At 39.9% G+C, this 19,324-nt stretch overlaps 1 protein-coding gene across 4 annotated transcripts in view; it reads right to left on the bottom strand.

Moving 5' to 3' along the window:
• The window catches only part of CRACD (capping protein inhibiting regulator of actin dynamics), a 60,538-nt gene that overhangs the window by 19,581 nt on the left and 21,633 nt on the right, over positions 1 to 19,324 (bottom strand). For 3 of the 4 annotated variants that reach the window (XM_069014055.1, XM_069014057.1, XM_069014054.1), the window contains 2 exons: positions 18,376 to 18,544; positions 6,114 to 6,249 (listed from right to left, as the gene is read on the bottom strand). In XM_069014055.1, the coding sequence (XP_068870156.1) occupies positions 6,114 to 6,249; positions 18,376 to 18,544 (305 nt within the window). Of the gene's footprint in view, positions 1 to 6,113; positions 6,250 to 18,375; positions 18,545 to 19,324 lie in introns of those variants that run through there. The other variant, XM_069014056.1, reaches the window with a different exon arrangement.

A 19,324-nucleotide genomic window follows, 5' to 3' on the forward strand; every position in this document is an offset into this window, starting at 1 on the left:
AATTTAGGAAAAAAAATTAGAAGTTTGCACTCATCCAATGTTTAAAATCTTCCTTGGTAACTGGACCATGACACAGATCCACTTCTATTTCATGAAAAATAATTTGCTAAAATGTGATACTATTTAACTGACACCAGTCTCCCATTAATAACTTAAAGAATAAAGCTTCTAAGTAAAATTGTTCCATGTTGTCTAGCACCTGCAGCAAATAAAAAAAGTACTGACTTTCAAAGCACTCTTTGAATTTGCATAGGAAATGCCACAGAACAAGTTTTCCATATTAATTGGCAAAGAGCCCAGATCAGGCTGTACATCTCCTGTCTCACTCCCATTTGGCTCCTCCTCTGTGTACATGCCTACTTGCATGTGTGTTGGATTCAGGCCCCTGAAACCACACCATTCTTAGGGCTTCACGCCTGGAGTGAATCCAAAACTAGATCTGCTGAGCTGCTTACTCTGTTCAGTTAAAAATCATTAAAGCAGAGTGTACTATTTCAGCTGATTCCATTCACACAAGGCTTACAAGAAATGCTGGTCATGTTTTCCTTCAACTCAAACATCTACTCTTCATGTCTGTTTGCAATGCCTAAATATAATGAAACTTAAATGAAATTAAGTCTTTTAGTTATATATGAATGAAAAATAATGACTTAATTAATACTTGTCCTAAAAAGAGTCGCACTGTTGGAGTTCCACTTGGTCCTGTACAGTCTCTCAGAATGACCCAAAAATCAAATGCCTTCGGAATACATAAGAATAGGGTGAGCCCATACTGAGATGTTACTTGTAAATGCTCCAATGACTTGTGGCATCTGAGGAACGTTTATACCGTCCAACTTTGCTTAAAGAAACATTTGTTTTGGTTTGGAAGTGTTACTAGTTTCAACTGTGGCTCATATGCTCTCGTTGTGAAAGACTGAATAATTATCCCCTATTCATTTTATCAATTCCACTCATGATTTCAGACATCTATCATATTCTCTCTTATAATTTCTTTTCTAGGCTCAAAAGAGAGTTCACCTAATTAATGGTGAACTATGGAAGTGAGTCCACTTCTTAACCCAAACAGGAAAATCTGCAGCAAACTAAACAAATTAAATAACTCCACATAAGCTTTTTTTTTTTTTAATCAAAGCAAGAATAAACTGGAAAGCATCATGTGAAAAGTTGTACTGGTATAGCTGGAGGCTTTAGAAAATAATCCAGGTGTAAAATTAACATAGAAACATATAGAAACTTAGGAAAAGAACAAGTATTAGCACAGATGTTTTGGATCTAAGATGCAGGGAGGAAACTATTCCACTTTCCATTGCTGGAGCAGCATGTGGTTAGTGGCATTACACTTGAAGAAATTTTGATTAAGAAAAAAATTATAAACTCAGTTTATAAAGCAAAAAGAATTTTCCAATATGAGGAAAACAATTAGGCCGTAGTGGCACTAGGAAATATTGGCAACAAAGAAATTAATTGTAAGAAATAAAAAGCTAGGCAAAGATGCAGTGAAAATTCACTCCCAATTCTGAAAAAGTCAGAGCATCAGGGTAAAAGAATATAGTTTTGATGTTTGAAAAATGGCTTTGTAGCCTTGTTGAGATCTGGGCAATAACAAACAGAAGATACATTAGGAGTGGCTGGTAGAATACAGACATGCAATGCACAGTGAGGGAAGCACTGGCTTGGTCATTAGCTAAGGTATGTTAATGACTAAAAGAAATGCAATCCAAAACTGAACAGTCATAAGGTCTGACAAGAAGAAAATGATCAGGGTCATTCATCATTACAAAATCAGGGAAATGTGAATTTTAAAAGTGGTCCTTTTGTATCTGACAGAGAAGTTGGGATTTACAAAGAATGTTTTATCATAATTAATATCTCTATAATAAATAGGTGTTTTATACCTTTACAGAACAGAGGGTTTGTTTTAAACTGCATGGCCACATGAAATAAAAAGGATGTAACCCAGTAGTTCCTAAAGGCCATAAGCTATATGTCATAGTCAATCTTTAATATTTCTTGCAGCTGACTGCTGCAAGTGCATGGATGCCAGATGACCCAAGATAATTTCAGTGAAGGCAAGAAGTGGAGAACAAAGGCAGTAGCAGTTCCACACCATGGTATCATCACAGCAAATGGGAGAGAATAGTGTAGACACTTCAGGAAACTAATGTTTTAAACAAGCTTTCATTTTACTTGCTGCAGTTTTTATAAGTCTGAAATAAAAACTGCCTTCTGTTCATTTGATGACCATTCCTGGCAAATATCAGAGGTAGGAAGAAGAGTCACAGCTACAAAATGTCAGGAAATAGTTCTAAGATACTTTGATGGGAGGAGTAAAACCAACCCACTAACCTCTGAAGGGGAAGGATGTAAAAAGAAGCTCCAAGAGTTGGGTTGTGAGTTTTTTTCTGACACACTGTTAGCTTTACATTTTAAAGATTCCTTGTGTCTCATTCACAGCCCTATATGACAAGCAAAGCAACAGATCCCCAGAAACCAAAAGAATTCAATATTAAGAGTACCAGTGCCTGGGTACCACCTCTTGGTGGGAACAGGTTCAGGCTGGCTTTCTACACTGTATCTTAAAAACTAGGTAATGATAAATCTCAGCAGTTCCAAAGGACAAAGGACAAGGAAAAGACTGCTTTACAACACCAGATGGCTTGAGTGAACACAAAATAACTTCCAGTTACAAAAAGGCTATTGGAGGTTTATGAGAGGTAAATTTCTCAGCCTGACTTCTAGCACATAGTAAAACCTTTGAACACAACCAAATCCATTTTCAGAAAGCATATTGCCAATCTGAAAATCAATAAAACCAAATGAGAGCAATTCCAGGAAGAACTAATTAACCTTTCAGGCATAATTAGAAGGAGAGAATTCCCACAATAAGCAGCTGAACCAGTGCACACGCTGGCCAGCTGCCCAGACTACTATAGTAGTTTGCACCATTACGCAACATTTTTTGTGGGTTCATCAACAAAGTCGGCAAAAATGCAAGGCAAGAAGGAAGAAACACTGGTGGTCCCCAGAATGAGATCCAGCACCATCAGTATTAAATGTCTTGCATTGCTCTTCTGACTTCAAAACCCTTTTCACCATGCTGTCTCTTAGGTTTGTAAGCATGGGGACTTTTCCAAAAACAGATTTAAGTTTTCCAGGAACATTTACTGTACCACCTCAAAAAAAAAAAAATCCTGAAAAGGGTTAAAATCTGCAGAGCTTTTGATCTCCATTTGGAATGCAGCAAGTTTAGAATCAGCACAGGGCACAGAATCCTGGCAACAACTCTTTACTGAAGAGTACCTTGCCAGGTAAAAGGAAACAGGAAGTGATGTGCTACCACCCTGACATTCAAGCTTGGCAAAACCACAGTAATGCTGGTAGGATAGCAAAGACTTGGGACTGGGAGCTGGCCATGGAATTGCCTTTAAGGAGTAGAGTACTCTTCAGAAGAGAGGACTGTCTCCTCTTATTCCACCACTTTAAAAAATACAGATGTTCCCAGTTGGAGTTAGCTTGCAGAAGGATTTCAAAGTAGATACAAGCTTCTGGTATAAGGAGACGGAGTATCAACATTTTCTGTGACTGCACAATCACACAGAAAACACTGGCTCATAGAATACTACAGCAGGAAAAAAAGGATGGGGTATGGACTGCATAAAACTTTCAAACAGGAATGATAGTCTAAATAACTCATCAGACCTGGAACTCAACTCTAAGGTCAATCTAAAAATGTGCAATGGGATTTTGGCAAGATTTTGTCCTAAAACTCAGGGAACAGGTGCAGAAATCATGGGTAGGGAAATTGGAAAAGTTATATGGTGGGCAGCAATTTTTGAAGATACAAGAAGTGGCCCCTAGGCTTATTATAGGGAGGCTTTCCACGGGTTTACAAAAAAAAATCCGTGAACATTTAGATGAACATATAACTTCTGTGTAAACATGTAAATAATTAAAAGTGTCATTTGCAATCTATTATGCATTTCTTTTCTGAATGAATGAGTTGCTCTCACCATCATTAGCAGAGTTGGAAAAGGAATCTGGTATGTTACAGGCTGGGTTCCAGCTACACTAAAATGACAAAAATGAACTACCATCCTTCAATTTTAAATAAAAAGGCAAGCATATTTTTTACATCAAGCAGCTGAAACAATATTGTCTCTTAAAATACATGCAAGGAACCACACTAAAAAAAGGCTTATGCAAAGTTCATATGAGCAAGAGAGTATCACTGGCTATTTATTTTGTGACTTTCAAGGGTGATATTTTGCTCTAATTTTCTTGATTTAGCATTTGCTTAGTGAACATGGTTGTTACCATATGGCATTAACTATACTTTTTATCAGGTTTCTTAGTTTAGCAAAGGCAATAATTTCCTTTGGGAATTTCAAGCTGAGTTTTGAAATGAGAGAAGCCACACCTCAGGAAGTAAAAAGTTATTCAGAGAAAAGCGAGTATACGGAAGCCAAGAACACAAATCCAACAGATAGGGAGGGCACAGCTCCCTGAAGGAGTCGGTGGGCTTTGTAGGACACTGCAGGACAGGCCCACATACCTCATGTCTTTACCCAGAGTCAGCAGTCATTTTAAATGTAATAGTTTCCTGGGAAATAGCATGCACTGAATCTACCTGACCCAAGGAAATTTAAGCTGAAAAACAAGCACAGAGGAATTGGAGATGTCCTAGTGTGGTTCCTGCTTCGGAGTTCATCCACAGTCAGCACGGCCAGCACTGTGCAGGTGCTCTGTCTGCTGACAGCACCAGGCAGGAAGCAGGAACAATTCCATTCTGAAGGTCAGAGCTGTCTACTGTGCATGATCTGTCACTCACCAGAAAAGATGGATCGTGGGTAGACTTCAGAGGTAAAAGAAATCAATGATATTTTACTGGTCATCTTCAGGGTAACAGCACTTGCACAGCATTAAAAATTTATGAGCATTCTGACGGGACATGAAAGCATCCTGAACACTAAAGTGCAGCGTGTTTCTGAAGGACAGCTCTCTCAAGGTCTAGAAAGGTGTAAAGATGGGAATCTTACAGATATACAGGGTGATGCCTTTTCCTGGTCTTAAAATCAAGAGTCAAACACAGTTAGAAGGGAAAAAGGGGTTTTTCCTTGGTATTTATTTTAAGGATGCTTAGGTGCACTACATCCAGGTCAAATGCACCTAAATGCACACCACAGTGCACACTCCCAAAAGATCTGGTCTAACATTATAGGTCTTACTAATTAGCTGATCTATCAAAGATTCCCCAATGAGAGGCTCAAATGAGCCTCCCTTCCCCAAGGAGCCTTCCCCTGGATGGTTCTATCTTGGTTTACAGAATGTGTTCTGGAGAGGACCTTGGGGTCTGGGGCACACTAACCCCTACCTACAAAGCTTCTAAAATATTTAGTCTCTTAGCTGAACAAACAAGTCCAAGGATGTAGACAAAAAGCACTAAGAATACAGAAGTTGTAAAAAGGTATAACAGGGGTATAAAAGAAAAGGCAAAAAATTATCATGTCACCAAAGGAGTAGAGCAAAAAATTAGTTCGAGCACTAATGGGAGAGTGTTCTGGAAAAGAAGGGAAAGCAGATCATGTAAAGCTCTTTAGAAGCAAATACCCAAATGTGTTGTTTATGCTTTGGAGAGATAAAAAAGTCCACCTTCCATGAAAACCATTGAAAGTGCAGTGAGAAAAAGGAGAAAAAAAAATACTACTTATAAATGTATAATTAAATTGGCTTTGCCAAGAAGTCTCACTCTGCATGCCATTCCCTGCCCTCAACACAGCCTTCATTTTTTCTCTCATTACCACATTTGTAGGACTTAGGCATACACATCAGGACACGCCAAAACCATGAGTCCAATTCACATGAGTTCCACAGGTGCAGACGTTTCTGCAGATATGTTTACAGCATCAGTGCTGTACATTCCAAGACCAAAACCTGGAACTTCTGCAGATTATCTGAATGACTTACAATGGCTTTTGGCCAGAGAATTTAACATGGCTGAGAAACTGCCCCAAGGATATTGGAAAAGCAACCCACCTTTATGCACATTTAACATGTTCTGGAGATCATTTTCCAGCACATTTTAAATATTTTTCCCGCTTACAATTTCTTACCTGAAGAATTTTGACTTTTCCTAAAACGTTCTCCTGTGACATTGCTTGAATGGCCTGTTCACTCTCTGTTCTCCCATCAGGTATGAAAATACTGTCATGGGAAAAAGCTCGACTGCCCATAGAATAATGGGAGGATCTGTTAAAAAAAAACAGTTAACAAGTAAATAAGCACTGCAATTAATTTGTGAGAGTGACTCTTCATATCATAGTTGTCCTGCTGTGTGGATTTTCCCTCCCTCTTGTCTTCTACATAAAAGCTTCGTACATTCTCAGAATAGAGGTATCCAAACACGTCTGGTTTTCAAAAGTTTAATGGAGGTTCATGATTCCTTTATACACAGTCTTCCTCCTTGGAAGGACTTAGAGTTGTGTGTTTTTAATAGGCGTGTTGAGAGGCTCAATTGATTTTGCTTGTTAAATCTCAAATCTAAATGTTACTTTCAGGATACAGAGTAGATGATAATGATGTACACACTGCCAGACTGCATATCTAAGGAAGTGCATTCGTGCTTAGTCCCACTGCTTGGGACACAGTGTCACTCCTGGTCAAAGAAAACAGCAGGTGCCAAGCAAACGGAGCTCTGTAACACAGAAAGAGGTGTTGCAGTGCAGTAACCCCCTTCTAAAGAACTACCTTCTTTAGCAGATTGCTCAGCTCTTCCTATAGCCATGAGCATGATCACACTGACAATAAAAGGTTATCATCAAACCCCAGACTGCTAAGAAGCTTATTGCACCAAGCTGTGTGTCCTTGATTAGCCACAAAGAGCGAGAAATGCCCGTGTGTTGCTGCTAACCTGAACACTGAGGCCGAGGAGGAGGGTGTGTCACAAATGAACCAGTTATATGGCTCTGATTGAAGTCCACAGGTAAAGGGATGAAACAAAAAGAGGTTTAATTTACCAGGAATCATTCTAATGAATTTAGTTCCAAGAAAACTTAGAATTAAATAAAAAAAAAAAAAAAAAAAAAAAGGCTTGTGGTTGTTACTTTGGAGTTTTGGGGGCATGCTGAGGGAAAAATGTATGAGTTTGAAAGTCATGTTTTGTCTCACCTAGAATATTCCGTGGTAAGTGAAAAGCCGGTAATCTAAAGTCATGATAAAAGCCACAATAAAAAAATCTGAACAACTGAGAGGTCCTAAATCTCTCCTTTTAGTAACCTGTTGGCAATTCCATAGAACCCATTTATAGTTTCAGAAAACTATCTGGAGGGGGAAAAAAAATAGTTTTGATAGAGATCTATCCAACATAACCTTCTACATATGATAAAAGCATTATAAACAAATATATCAGCAAAAGCAAGGAAGATGATTCTTCCAGAGAGAGGTGTAAGTAAAACAACAAGAAAAGTTGAAGTTTCACATATTTAAGAAGATCAGTATATTACCTTTTCTGCCTTTTAAAATGTGCTAATTGTTCACTAAGTGTTCAAGATATTTCTATTCATACTTTGGAGACAAATAAGTTGGGAATGTATTTATTACATTTCCATCACCTTTTTCCCTGGGGTATTTTAAGTAAAAACAACAATCTTTTCTTACCGAGGGAGAGTGTTACATAGGGTTACATAACCCTGTTGTAAATGATTCGATGATAGACTATTCTTGACTTTTATAGCAGAATTTCTTAGAGGTAACCTGAAAATAACAGGATAGAAAGTCCCCCAAACCCTCTCTCTTTCTCTCATTTATATATAAAATACTTTTGCACTTACAAAATAATCCATCCAATTTTTTGGGGAGAACACACACAGTTCTCTGAATCATTTCATCTTCCATACAATCACAGACTGAAAAACTACTTTTCATCCAGATTAATATTTGAGCAACTTGCTCCATTTGAAACAAACCAACAAACAATCAGGCAAAGAGCTGGTCAATATTCTACAACATTTTTAGCCATGGCAGAAGAGGAACATTTAACTGGTGCTATATTCTATGTTAGACATTTTTTTATAAAACCCACAACTTGATTGCCTCTGGTTAAAGGTAATACACCTTCTTCTAGAAACCTTTCATTAGAAAAACCATAAAAGTAGGTATATTTTTAAACCCTCTTCTAAAAAAGGTTTCTATACTGAAGCACCGTGACTCAGCCTGTACACAGAGCTGTGGGAAAATTGCATGGCATTGAAATACCTCTACCTTGCTTGGCCAGCCAGGAATCAGCCAGTGAACCACAACTTGTCCCTTATGCAGAGACAAATTCCTAGCAGGTCTGGAAATGAATGGTTTGACATGAAACTGAGTGAAAGCTGGCTTTTCTCATATAATTGTGTAGATCTGTTTGAATGGAAAGCTCCATCATTGCATTCAACAAGGTGGGAAGGAAACATGCAAAATGTGACAAACTAGCCCATGGCAACTGCATTTGCACTGTTCAGTGTGTGAGCCTGCAGCAGGTGCAGAAGGCAAGGTCAGTGGGAACTGGTTCTTCACTATTTACCTTTGAGCTGAGACATCTGCTGAGGATCCATAGTCCAGGTCATATTGCTCTCCAGAGAGGATCCCTTCTCAAATACTTTCCCAGCAGTGCTGTGGCTCAGATACTTGTGGTTTTGTCTCACAGCTACTCACTGTGCATACAACACTATTCACCCCTTTTGCTGTCCAGTGGGTTGGACTTCTCATACTTTAAATCAGATACCTCATGTATATTTGTGTTGTTTGTTACAACTAATTAGTAGGCAAGGATTGCAATTCAGGCACCAAAGAGTTCAGTGACTTGTTTGGAAGTTGTTCTTGATCTTACTAATGAATTCTTTAAAACTGAAGTTGGGAGCAGCCAATATACAGCACTGAAACTGAACAGAATTTGCCAGCAGTTCAAACTCCAAAACTGCAGTTGACAATAGCAGGAATGCTCTGACTGTAGGAATTGCCTGGTAAAATCTAAATCTCTGAAATGGAAGAAAAGAGCAACTGCTGAGGTCAGTTCTGGTGGATTGCATAGGACATGGCTGTGAGTGAAAATCTTCCCCACTCTGCTGCAGAGTTGAGGACACTTTTAGGGATCTAGTCTCTCCTCCCGCCTGCAAACTTGCTAAAATTTCATTTAAAGCTTCCCTTGGGAACACCAGGTCACATGAAGCAGCTTGGGAGCTCTATGTGACCTGCAGCCATAAGTACATCATCAGTGAAAATCCAACCCTGTCTTTGACAAGTGCCCACAATGGTACCAGCAGCAGGTCAGGACCATGCTAAGCATTTACAGCATGCCCAGCATTCTCCCAGCTGCTCTATCTGTCTCTCTCTCTCTCCCCTCATGACAAGGCACCACACATTTTTGTTTCATAGAGCTGAGGACAAGCATATCTGAAAGGCTTTGTCCATTTTTGTTTTCTTATTGACTTGATAATGAAACAAACATACTCCAAATTGTCAGAACACATGAAACAGTCACAAGAAACCCCACAGTGAATTAATGGCAGACTACTCTCTACCCCTTCAAAATGCTCTGCAGATACACTGAATATTTCAGAAGTGGGTGAATGAGCAATTCTGCTAGCCACATGTCCAACAACTTGTAAAAATAGTTTAAGAATTTTGTTTAAATGTCTATGTAGGCTAAAGAACATCGGAAAAAAGATATTCACACATGGTAGTAACCTAGTTTCTTTTACAGGCAAGTTTAAATAGCAGTTAAGGTGATTTCCAAGCTACTTGTACTTTCTGAAAGGTCTCTTATTTTACTCCCTTGGAGCCCACAATCCTTTCATATTTTCCCAGTTGTGAATTTGACAGATTATATCACAAAGGTCCTTTTTCCACCTCTTTTTTTCACTTTGCTCATGTTCTACTTTTGGAAAGACTGAATTTCTTTTAAGTCATAATACAGTATGAATAATTGAGTTTCCTTTGCTGCTACCCATCCCTGAAGTTTTTCTCAGAAGTCTTTATACAATAACATCCTCACAATCCACATTTACAGACTGTTCTCCCTTTGATTAAAAGGCATGTCAATATCAGGAGTGGATTTCAATAAATTCACAGTATGACAGAGATATGGGCTACAGTCATAGCCATGGCTAAAGGTATTACAGTTTCAAGTTGCCATATCACTTCCAAGAGATGTGGGAAAACAGGGGCATCAGTTTATGAGCACTTCTGTTGATAATTCCAGTGATGACACTTCAGAGGCTGTTTGTGCTGAAAATAATTGAATCATCATCTGACTCACTTTCAGAAACCTGACTAAATTACATTAATTATGGATGTGCTATATCAAAATACAAAGCACTTTAAAATACAAAATCCTTAACGATGTTCTCTCTGAAGATTTGTTGCAACCCAAGTATCATGTTCCAGTTTCAATTACAATACACAAATTTTCAAAACTAATTTTTTCATACTGAGAGCAAAGTTAAATTTCATTTGCTCTTAGAGTTTTCTTTGCCCCACTTGCGTCCCTCTCCAGATTCCTGAGATAGATTGGAATACTTGGTTTCTCAGTGAAACTAAGAACATACTTTTCACCTTCTTTTATTAGGATGAAATTTTCAAGAACTACTACATTTTTGAGAGGGTATGAGGGGCTCTGTGGTGCATGCAGAATTTGCACAAAAAGAGTGCACCAGGATTTGTCTTTCTCTTGAGGGTACCCCAGGAGCATAAATGTATAGCAGAGCCAATCATTCCACAGGATTTTTACAAATAATGAAACCAGCAGTGTCAAGTGGGTGGGAAGTAGAGTGAGAGAGAGTATGAGGACCACACCACATCTTGACCATGGAGATAACTGGATTCCTAGCCCACGTATAACTGTATTTAGCTGTAAAAAGAGTTGCTTCAAATACACCTCATCCATACCTAGGTTTTTTTTGCGCAAAATTAATATGCTTCACAGATTCCTTGTTTAACTCAACGCTGATAAATTTCCCTGAAACAGGAGAACGCCTTCTGTTGTATTTCAGAGTTCTGGAAGAACCCCAAAAAACTGCAGGTAAACCACATTACATAGATACTGGAAATATCATAGCCTTAACACATATATATATGAATTTGGCTTGCAAAGCCCCTCTTTCCATCACTCATTCTTGCTGAGGTGTCTGAGTGTGCTGAGAAACTAGGAAATGTGAAACAAATCTCTCACAGTAGAATGGGACAATCCTGAGCTTACAGGAAAAGTCTTACTCCTCTCCCATGAAAAGCAGCAAAAAGAGACCCTCTTTGGACCCTCCCTCAACCATCCACTGCTATGGATCTATTTAGGATGCAATTTTCCATCAGTTCTAGGTACCTCAAGTCAGGACTGGGTGAGGTATCACACTTTCTCTCTGTATCTTCCTCTCCATGTGTTCCCATCACCTCTTTAGTGCCATTGGTCATTGCTCACATGAAACAATTCAGAGAGATGTTCTGGTAACTAGAATAACCAAGCACAAAAAAAAAAATACCCCCAAAAGATCAGAACTCAAAAATCCACACGAATTCCTTGTTCAGCTGAGCAAATCCTGACACAAGTTGCCATGCTAGCTGCATAACTAGAGAGCTGTTGGAAAGAGTCAGACATCAGTCAACATTTATTGCTGTGGGACTGCACCCTCTGCACCCTTAACTATATCAGAGCATGTGCAGGAACCATTTTGCACAGAATACAAGGTTATTGTATTGACACTGGTGGCTACAATGTTTTTAGACCCCATTTTTCTCCAGAGCAATTTCTCCTCTTAAAAGACAAATGTGTGATCCTTAAAAGAAGGGAAGCTTTTCCAGCAAGGAGCACTGAGATCTTGGCTCTTATATAATCCCATGCTGGTGCATTACTGAAGTACAGAAATCTCACACCACCAGTTGCCTCTTCGGTGTGTCATAAATGTTCCTCCCACTCTGATATTAAAGAGTTAGAAATAGAAACTGGAAAATAAAGGGAAAGAATGAGTTGTTCTGTTCTTTTATATTTGTAGAGACCGACTCCAAAAAACCCAGAGTCCCATGACTTTCACTCTTTTAGATTTCCATTAGAAACCAATTCTGTAATTGTTAAAGATCAAAGTCAACTTTTCAACAGAAAGCCATTTTTAAACAATAAAAAAATTTAAAAGCATGCAAAGCAAGAATGAATTTGGTTTAGCCAGGTATTGACCCTTCATATAATCTCTTCAAAGGAAACTGAGAGCCACTTCCCAGAATAGTGCCTGAGGGAAATGACAAGTGCAGTGATAGGTTGCCTCTACTTAATGTTTCATTTTAAAAAAGAAATCTGATTCAATGTTTTGCATCTCCCATGAATGTCTCCAGGGCAGCTAGAGATGAAAAACATAAATTGCATTTTCTAGTCATTCCAGGGATGCATTAATACTGTAATAGAGAAAAAATGGATTGTTGTTCTGAGCTATATTTTCAGTGTCCTCTTTTTATCTGCTGGAAGAGAGTTTTGGTTCTAACTCATGCCTGGATGAGGAATATTGTATGCTGCAACATAATTCTGAGTTACAGCTGTGCTTAGACAGCACATGGCTTCATTGAATTAACAAACCCATAAACATGGGCCTCACAATCTGAACAGACAAAAGAGAGATTATTAACAGGGAATTTATTTTGTAAAGTAAATTTAGAGATTATTTCTGCATTCATTCTTAATATATATTCACATCACCTTCAGGAACAGTTGAATTTCAGGGCACTAACTCTGGGAAAACTGCACAGTCCCCCTGTTATGACCCACCTGAGTCCCACTGATGCCAGTGATCAGTTGTGCAGCCTCACTGACAGCAGCCCTGCTCTTTTCAAAGATATCACACAATATTATCTTATACAAAGCTCCAGTCTGGTGTCATCAGGGGACCTGGAACCTACAAGCTTACCATAATTTTATTTTTCTTAGAAGTAGAGATCAAGGCTAACTTTAAGTAGCTGATGCATCATACTAATAATCTAACGAAAATTAGTATCATTAGGGGCATAAAAATTAAGCATGGGAAGTATCAAGGCCCTGAGCGTACTAATAAGCTGTAATGTCCCCAACCAGCCTCATCTGGAGCCTCCACCCACACACATGGGTTCAGGAGCTCTATTTAAGGTCACACTAGAGGCTTTGGTCCCTGCCTGAGCCATGCTGGAGAAGTGCTGGTCTCCAGCTCAGACACATCTGTGCCTGGCCATGAAGACCTTTGATCCAGACCTCAGTTTGCAGACCATTTTCCTGGCTTGCTCTTGGCCCTGCCTTCTCAGCTATGGACCTGCAGCATGATCATGGATCCCCTCCTGCTGTGGGGTCCCCTTGGTGTCCTGCTTGTCTTCCCTAAGGGAGTGGCCTTGCCCTTGCTGCTGTCTGACAAGAAGGTAATCAGGTGAGACTACATAGTTCTCAACACATGAATTTTATGTAATCATTCACTAAAGTGCCTAATCTCAGAAAGTCTCAGCATTCACAGTAAAGAAAAGCATCACCCTGGTTTCCAGTAATTCTGCAAGTGAATCCTAATGCAGCTTGAGGATGTGGATAATTCACCAGTTAGCACAAAAATATGCCGACTAGTGAAAGGAACAGGGCTCTAAATGGTCCAACTTCCACATTTGACCTGACAATCCACCACATGTGACACTAATCTGCCAAACAGCAGCATATGTTTACGCAAAATTTCCTCTGAAATTTGGCAATATGTACAGAAAAGGAAGTGAAAATTCTACATTAGCTTTGGCAGCAAAAAGTGTTACACAGAAACTGCATTTAGTTGATAAGGAAGGAAAGGAAGAGGAAATAAGAGAGTACATTATACTACAGGTGACAACTCTGTTTTGTTCAGGAGCCCAGCCCTCGACCTCACCAGCTGCTGAAAATTACAGCTGTCATACAGAATATGGAAATGAAGAAAATTAAGTACATGATGATTAGGAGAGGGAGCGCAACAAAAACATCCAAAAGGGAGGAAAAGGAGAGGACAAGTGGGCAGTAAAACAGCCAAACCTTCCAGGGAGAATACAGCAAGACAGCCTATGTGGTAGAAGTGAAGACCAGAGTGAAAACTCTTCTGGGATTACTGAGCTGAAAATGAAGCTGGTCATAGTCAGGGCTGAGGACAAAAGACAAGTTAAAAAGTAGAAACAGAGTGGCACCTGATATAAAATGTCAGTTCTGGCAGAGACACACTCTACTGAAGAACTCTCAGGATCATATATGAATTACAGGCATCTTTGCACTCAAGTAGCAGCTGGAAAAACAAAAGGCAAGCTAATGGCATTTACTGCAAATTTCTACTAAGTGATAAAATTGGAGCAAGTAGTAAAAAGTCCTAGACCACACACCTGAGAAGAAAGCTTCTGGAGCACAAAGACTTCAGCAAGCTCATAATAGAAGGGAGGAAGGCAAGAGCTGAGGTGTCAAGAAAAGCTAAGGTCAACAGAAATACTGAGTGTGATGTTAACCTTATGTTCAAGACACCAGGATCCACTTCAGGAAGGCTTTCCCCACTTTTGTGCTCTGGCCATGTGCTACTGAGTACACATCAGAAATGGTCACTCATAGGGTGGTTTTGGCTCCTATTTCTGTGCTACTCAGCTGCAATATAAATTACAAAAATGGGGAAACAACTTTAATTTTGCCAAAACCTGTAGTAAAATTTATTAAAGAAACCCATGCAAACATAAAACTGCAGCCATAACCTTTTCTGTCCTGGCCACAACACACCTCATAACCCAGAAATAAGAAACTTTTTCCAGGTGTATCCATGTCAGCTGACACAAGTAAGGAAAATCCAAGCTTGCTTTTTTTCTAAAATGAAATTTCTTACAATGTCCACATGTTGCTTTGCTCTGGATGGGCTTGAAGAGATACTTGGTTAAGTCAGAGTTCTGATAAGATGAAGTCTTCAGGAGAAGGTGGACACCAAGAACCACAGCAACAAGGCACTTGCACTGGAGTCACAAAGGCACTCAAAGTGAGGCACTTAGAAAGGAAATTAGGAGACTGACAAATGCCAATTGCAGAAATACAGCTAATAAGCAGAAAGAAAAATACCCAGTGTATGAAAACTGGATGTGACAGAGAGAAAGTCTCTTGGGAGCTCTTTGAAACTCCAAGGGGGCAGACAGGTCACTTTTTACCATTTGTCTAGATTGCTTCACACAGAACTGCCCAATGCGGCAAGTAAAGGGATCCCATTTTGTGGAGAGGCACTGTCAAGACACTGATGTTTGCTCAGAGACCCTTTCCTGGAAGATCAATGCTGTCACACTGGAATCCTAAACACCTGACAGGTCTAATTCCAGGTCCTTTGAAATACTGCATTCAGCCTAAGGAAAGGGACTCTACTGTACCCCCAATAAGGGAAAATTAATTCCCCACTGTGTCTGCACATCAAGCCAGAATGATGAACTTTTGTAGGGCACTGCACAGGTACCCTTTCAGGTATGTCCTCACAATGCTTGCTCAGAAGTTGAGTATTTGTCAACTGTGACAAAATACACAAATATAAAATCTTCTAAAGTGCCAAATCATAGCCTCAGAAAAGAAGCTTCTGGAGACTTCAGTGAAGTTCCACAAACTTGTGGAGCTTTCTTGTAGCTGGTACTTCTATCTCCTGGCCCTTATGGTTACCACAGAAAGTTAATGAACACAGTTTTAACTTTGTAAACTCAGGAAGGGCAATATAAAAATGGGAAAAGGAATTCCAGTCTTTCACAAGGCAGAGCAAGAGAAACTGCAGCAAGAAACCTCCCACCTCGGTATTGCAAAACAACATAGATGAATAAAGAGGTTGAAGTGTGCATACATCAGGATACCAAGCAAGTTATTTGCATCTGATGAATCCAGGATGTAAGAAAGGATGGATAGGCAGATCTCTCAGGCTGCTTCCAACTCAGCTAGTCAATCTACACCATATGCAGATCGCCTAAATTGCTCTGGGCACGTCTGCATCACCCAGTCAGCACAGTCTCCATTAGAGATTCAGGTGTTAGCTATGAGCAGGCTTGTAAGCCAATACAGCACTCAGTGAAATATTAGCTTAGGTCTTGGAAGAAATACAGATGTCTTCTTTAGCCTACACTCATTCATTTGCTTGTCTCTACCTTCCTGAAGCAGCTTCCTCCCTTAATATCTTTTCAAAACAACCACCTCCTCTCCCCAAAACAAAGCAAAACGTCCACAGGACACATCTGCAGATTACAAATTCATGTACATTGCAGGCTGAGGAAGAAATATAGCTTATTAAAGGAATGGGAACATCCCTGAGCTTTTATTGCAAAATTGGAACTTCCATTAGGTTTTTGTTAATATACAGTTGTTGTACATTCTTAAAGAATTTGAAGCAAATGGTTTTACAGAACTCCTCAGGATTTTGCTTATGTAAATGTACTACTTGTAATTTGTATTTGCGCTAGTCTATTTTTGTATGAATAGTGGAAAGTATGGCAATGCATTTACTGTTAGACATCTTGTAAACAGCTATGTGTATTATTTTAGTTAGACAGCCTATCTCTGCCTTCAATTCATAAAAGTTTGAAATTACAGTAAAGGCAAAAAAATGCAATGGATGGAAGACATGTTGAAAACAGACTGGGGTGGCAAAACTAAGCTCCCAAAACAATCTAATCCACTGCACTGAACATTTGTGATTGTTGTAAAATGAGTAACTTGGCAAACACTACCTGTAAACTGAAAATTATCATCAAATCCCACCTACATTTGCACCATGAAGCCTGACAGGAAAAACAGAGGTTTGACTGAGTATTTCTAGCAGGCTAAGAGCTTTCAGGAATCACATAAAGAAATGTTCCACTTGAGATGAGACTTGGAACCCTTCACATTTACTAATCCCCGCTGATTTAAATTGTACAGTCTGATTTTCCCACCGGAGGCTAACGTTTAATGCTTTCGTTACTTAGAAAAATGAAGAGGTTTAAAAATGCAAACACTTAACAGTCCCAAACAAGGTCTGTCACACCTTCATGTCACTGTTGAGGAGCAGGACAAGTTCCCATACCACTGTTTGTTTCTGGGTGCAGCACTGCACTTTCAGTTATGCCAAATGGGAAATCCCTGATAGTGGGATGACGCCCTTTAGTTTGCTCACGAGGGAAAAGGCGCTAAAATCTCCTACAGCTGCTTGGCAGGGTGCACTCAGGTAACGCATCGCAGCAGTAGTCAGTCACACCTCCAGCTACAGGGTGCCTATGCTAAGTACTAATTTTCTGAAAAAGGTGAGATGACCAAAAGAGGTGTGCAATATTACACTACAGAAACCAAAAGGAAACCTAATACTTAAGGAATTTCACAGAATGGAATAAAAAACCAGAAGCTAAAAAAATCTCCCAAATAAATAATTTTTTAAATCACATTTTCATAGGCACCATTAGAAATACTGTTCAGGGTGATGTTTCTGGTACATATTTCATTCTTGAGCAGAGGAATTTGGAATTTTTTTTTACCCTTTCAGATTTTTTATTACACTTTCAGATACACTCCCCAGTGCAAACAGTTCCTTTTCTTCCAAAACAGCAGGCTTTGATGAGGAGTCAGCTAACCCCTCTGAGATGAGCAGTTGGGAAGTGAAATAAGTATTACTGACTCTGGTAGTTTGTGTATCTGGTCTTGGGGCTTTGTTGCTGTTGGGGCAAGTGGTTGTTTGTTCTGATTTTGTTTGTTTGTTTGGGCTTGTTTGGTTTGGGGATTTTTTCTGCTGACTTGTTTACTCTTTACAGTTTCTTACTTCCACCATCCCCATAGAAAATTCTCACACTGTCTTTCTGTCATCCTCTGTTGTCACTGGAACATGGTCTGATTTTCAGGTGTCTCTCTCCCCTCTCTTCCTTCCTCTGCTCTACATTCAAATTGGTTGAAAATAAAAGCAGCCTGTTTGTTGACCCCAATTAAAATGCAAAAATTATTTGGGATAGAGTGAAAAAGGAAATGTCTGTCCCAACCCAAAGATACCACCTTGCAGGGAAATGCATGCAATAAACTATCTATAACAGCCAGTTCAAGTTTCTCTTTACCCAGTTTTAAAAACAGGGATGCCATTAATACCTCTGCTCAGGTGTTCACCTGTTAAATCACAGAGCTGGATTCGAATTCATTTCTGCTTCCCCCCGGGATTTCTTATTTGCAGAGCAGCACACGTGTCCCTTAAGTAGTGAGATTTTGAGGTCTAAAGCAGCAGGTGTCACATTCAGAGGAAAGAGAAAGGCACACGCTTCATAACAAGCAATGCACAAATTGCTGCCACTCAGCAGAGGGAGAATTTAAATTTACTGCCATTAGAGGCAGGGGGAACAAGGGCTGTGTGTGCGGGGGCTGGCAGCAGCCGCGGGTGCTCTTACCTCAGCGCGCTGCTCGGCTCGTCATCCGAGCAGAAGGTGCCATTGCAGATGTTGCCGAAGGAGTGGCTGGGCTTCAGTTTGGGTTCCTCGCAGTCTGAGGCGGGCTCTCTTTTCTTCCTCTTGCCGAAGAGCTTCTTGAAAGGCTGGAATTTGCCTGCCTTTTTCTTGTCTGCGGATGACAAGACAGAGCGGCGCGGGCTGAGGGACGCGGCGGGCGAGCGCACGCCGCCGCAGCAGGTTCAAAGGAGGAATGAGGTCAAAGAGCAAGGCTGCAGCCCCGAGCAGCTCCCGGTGGAAATGCCGGGCTGCAACTTGCTCTGGAAGCGTCACATTGACACAGCAAAGGCAGGAGCATTCAAACCTCTGCCCTTGGGCTTAAGGATCTGCATGGAGGTGCCAGTGCAGCCAAACATTTGGATGAACAGAAAAGATTCTTTTGCAAAGCCAGAGCGTAACACTGCAGTGTTTTTAGGTTTTATACCACAGTTTTGACCATTTTACCAAAACACAAACACTGCTTTGGTCACCCCACTTTGGAAGGTGCTGGGTCCTCTGCTTTTAATTGAAAGCAGCTGAATACAGACAGCTGTGTTTTAGTTACATGGCCTTATAACTAGACAAGTCAATTTACAAGTGAACAAAGAGAACAGGATCAATTTTTGTTGGTTTGCTACTGGGTTACTTCAATAAACATCCAGCTTTATATCAGCAAAGTCGATACATTTCCCTGACTTTTTTCCCCCCAGGTAACTGAGGACAGAATCTGACCAAGCATTTCCTCCTTGAGACACTGAAATTTTCAAAGCTATACCAAAAAACGCACAGCAAAACCACAAAACATACATGAAGACAGGAACACGAAATAAAAAAAGTTAACCAGGAAAAAAAGTAACCTTTTTTTCCACCAAAGACTGGAGAAAATAAAGGCAGCTTCAAACTACTATCTCCC

This window comes from Aphelocoma coerulescens, chromosome 4 (assembly GCF_041296385.1).
Source record: "Aphelocoma coerulescens isolate FSJ_1873_10779 chromosome 4, UR_Acoe_1.0, whole genome shotgun sequence".
In the NCBI taxonomy this organism is placed as follows: Eukaryota; Metazoa; Chordata; class Aves; order Passeriformes; family Corvidae; genus Aphelocoma; species Aphelocoma coerulescens.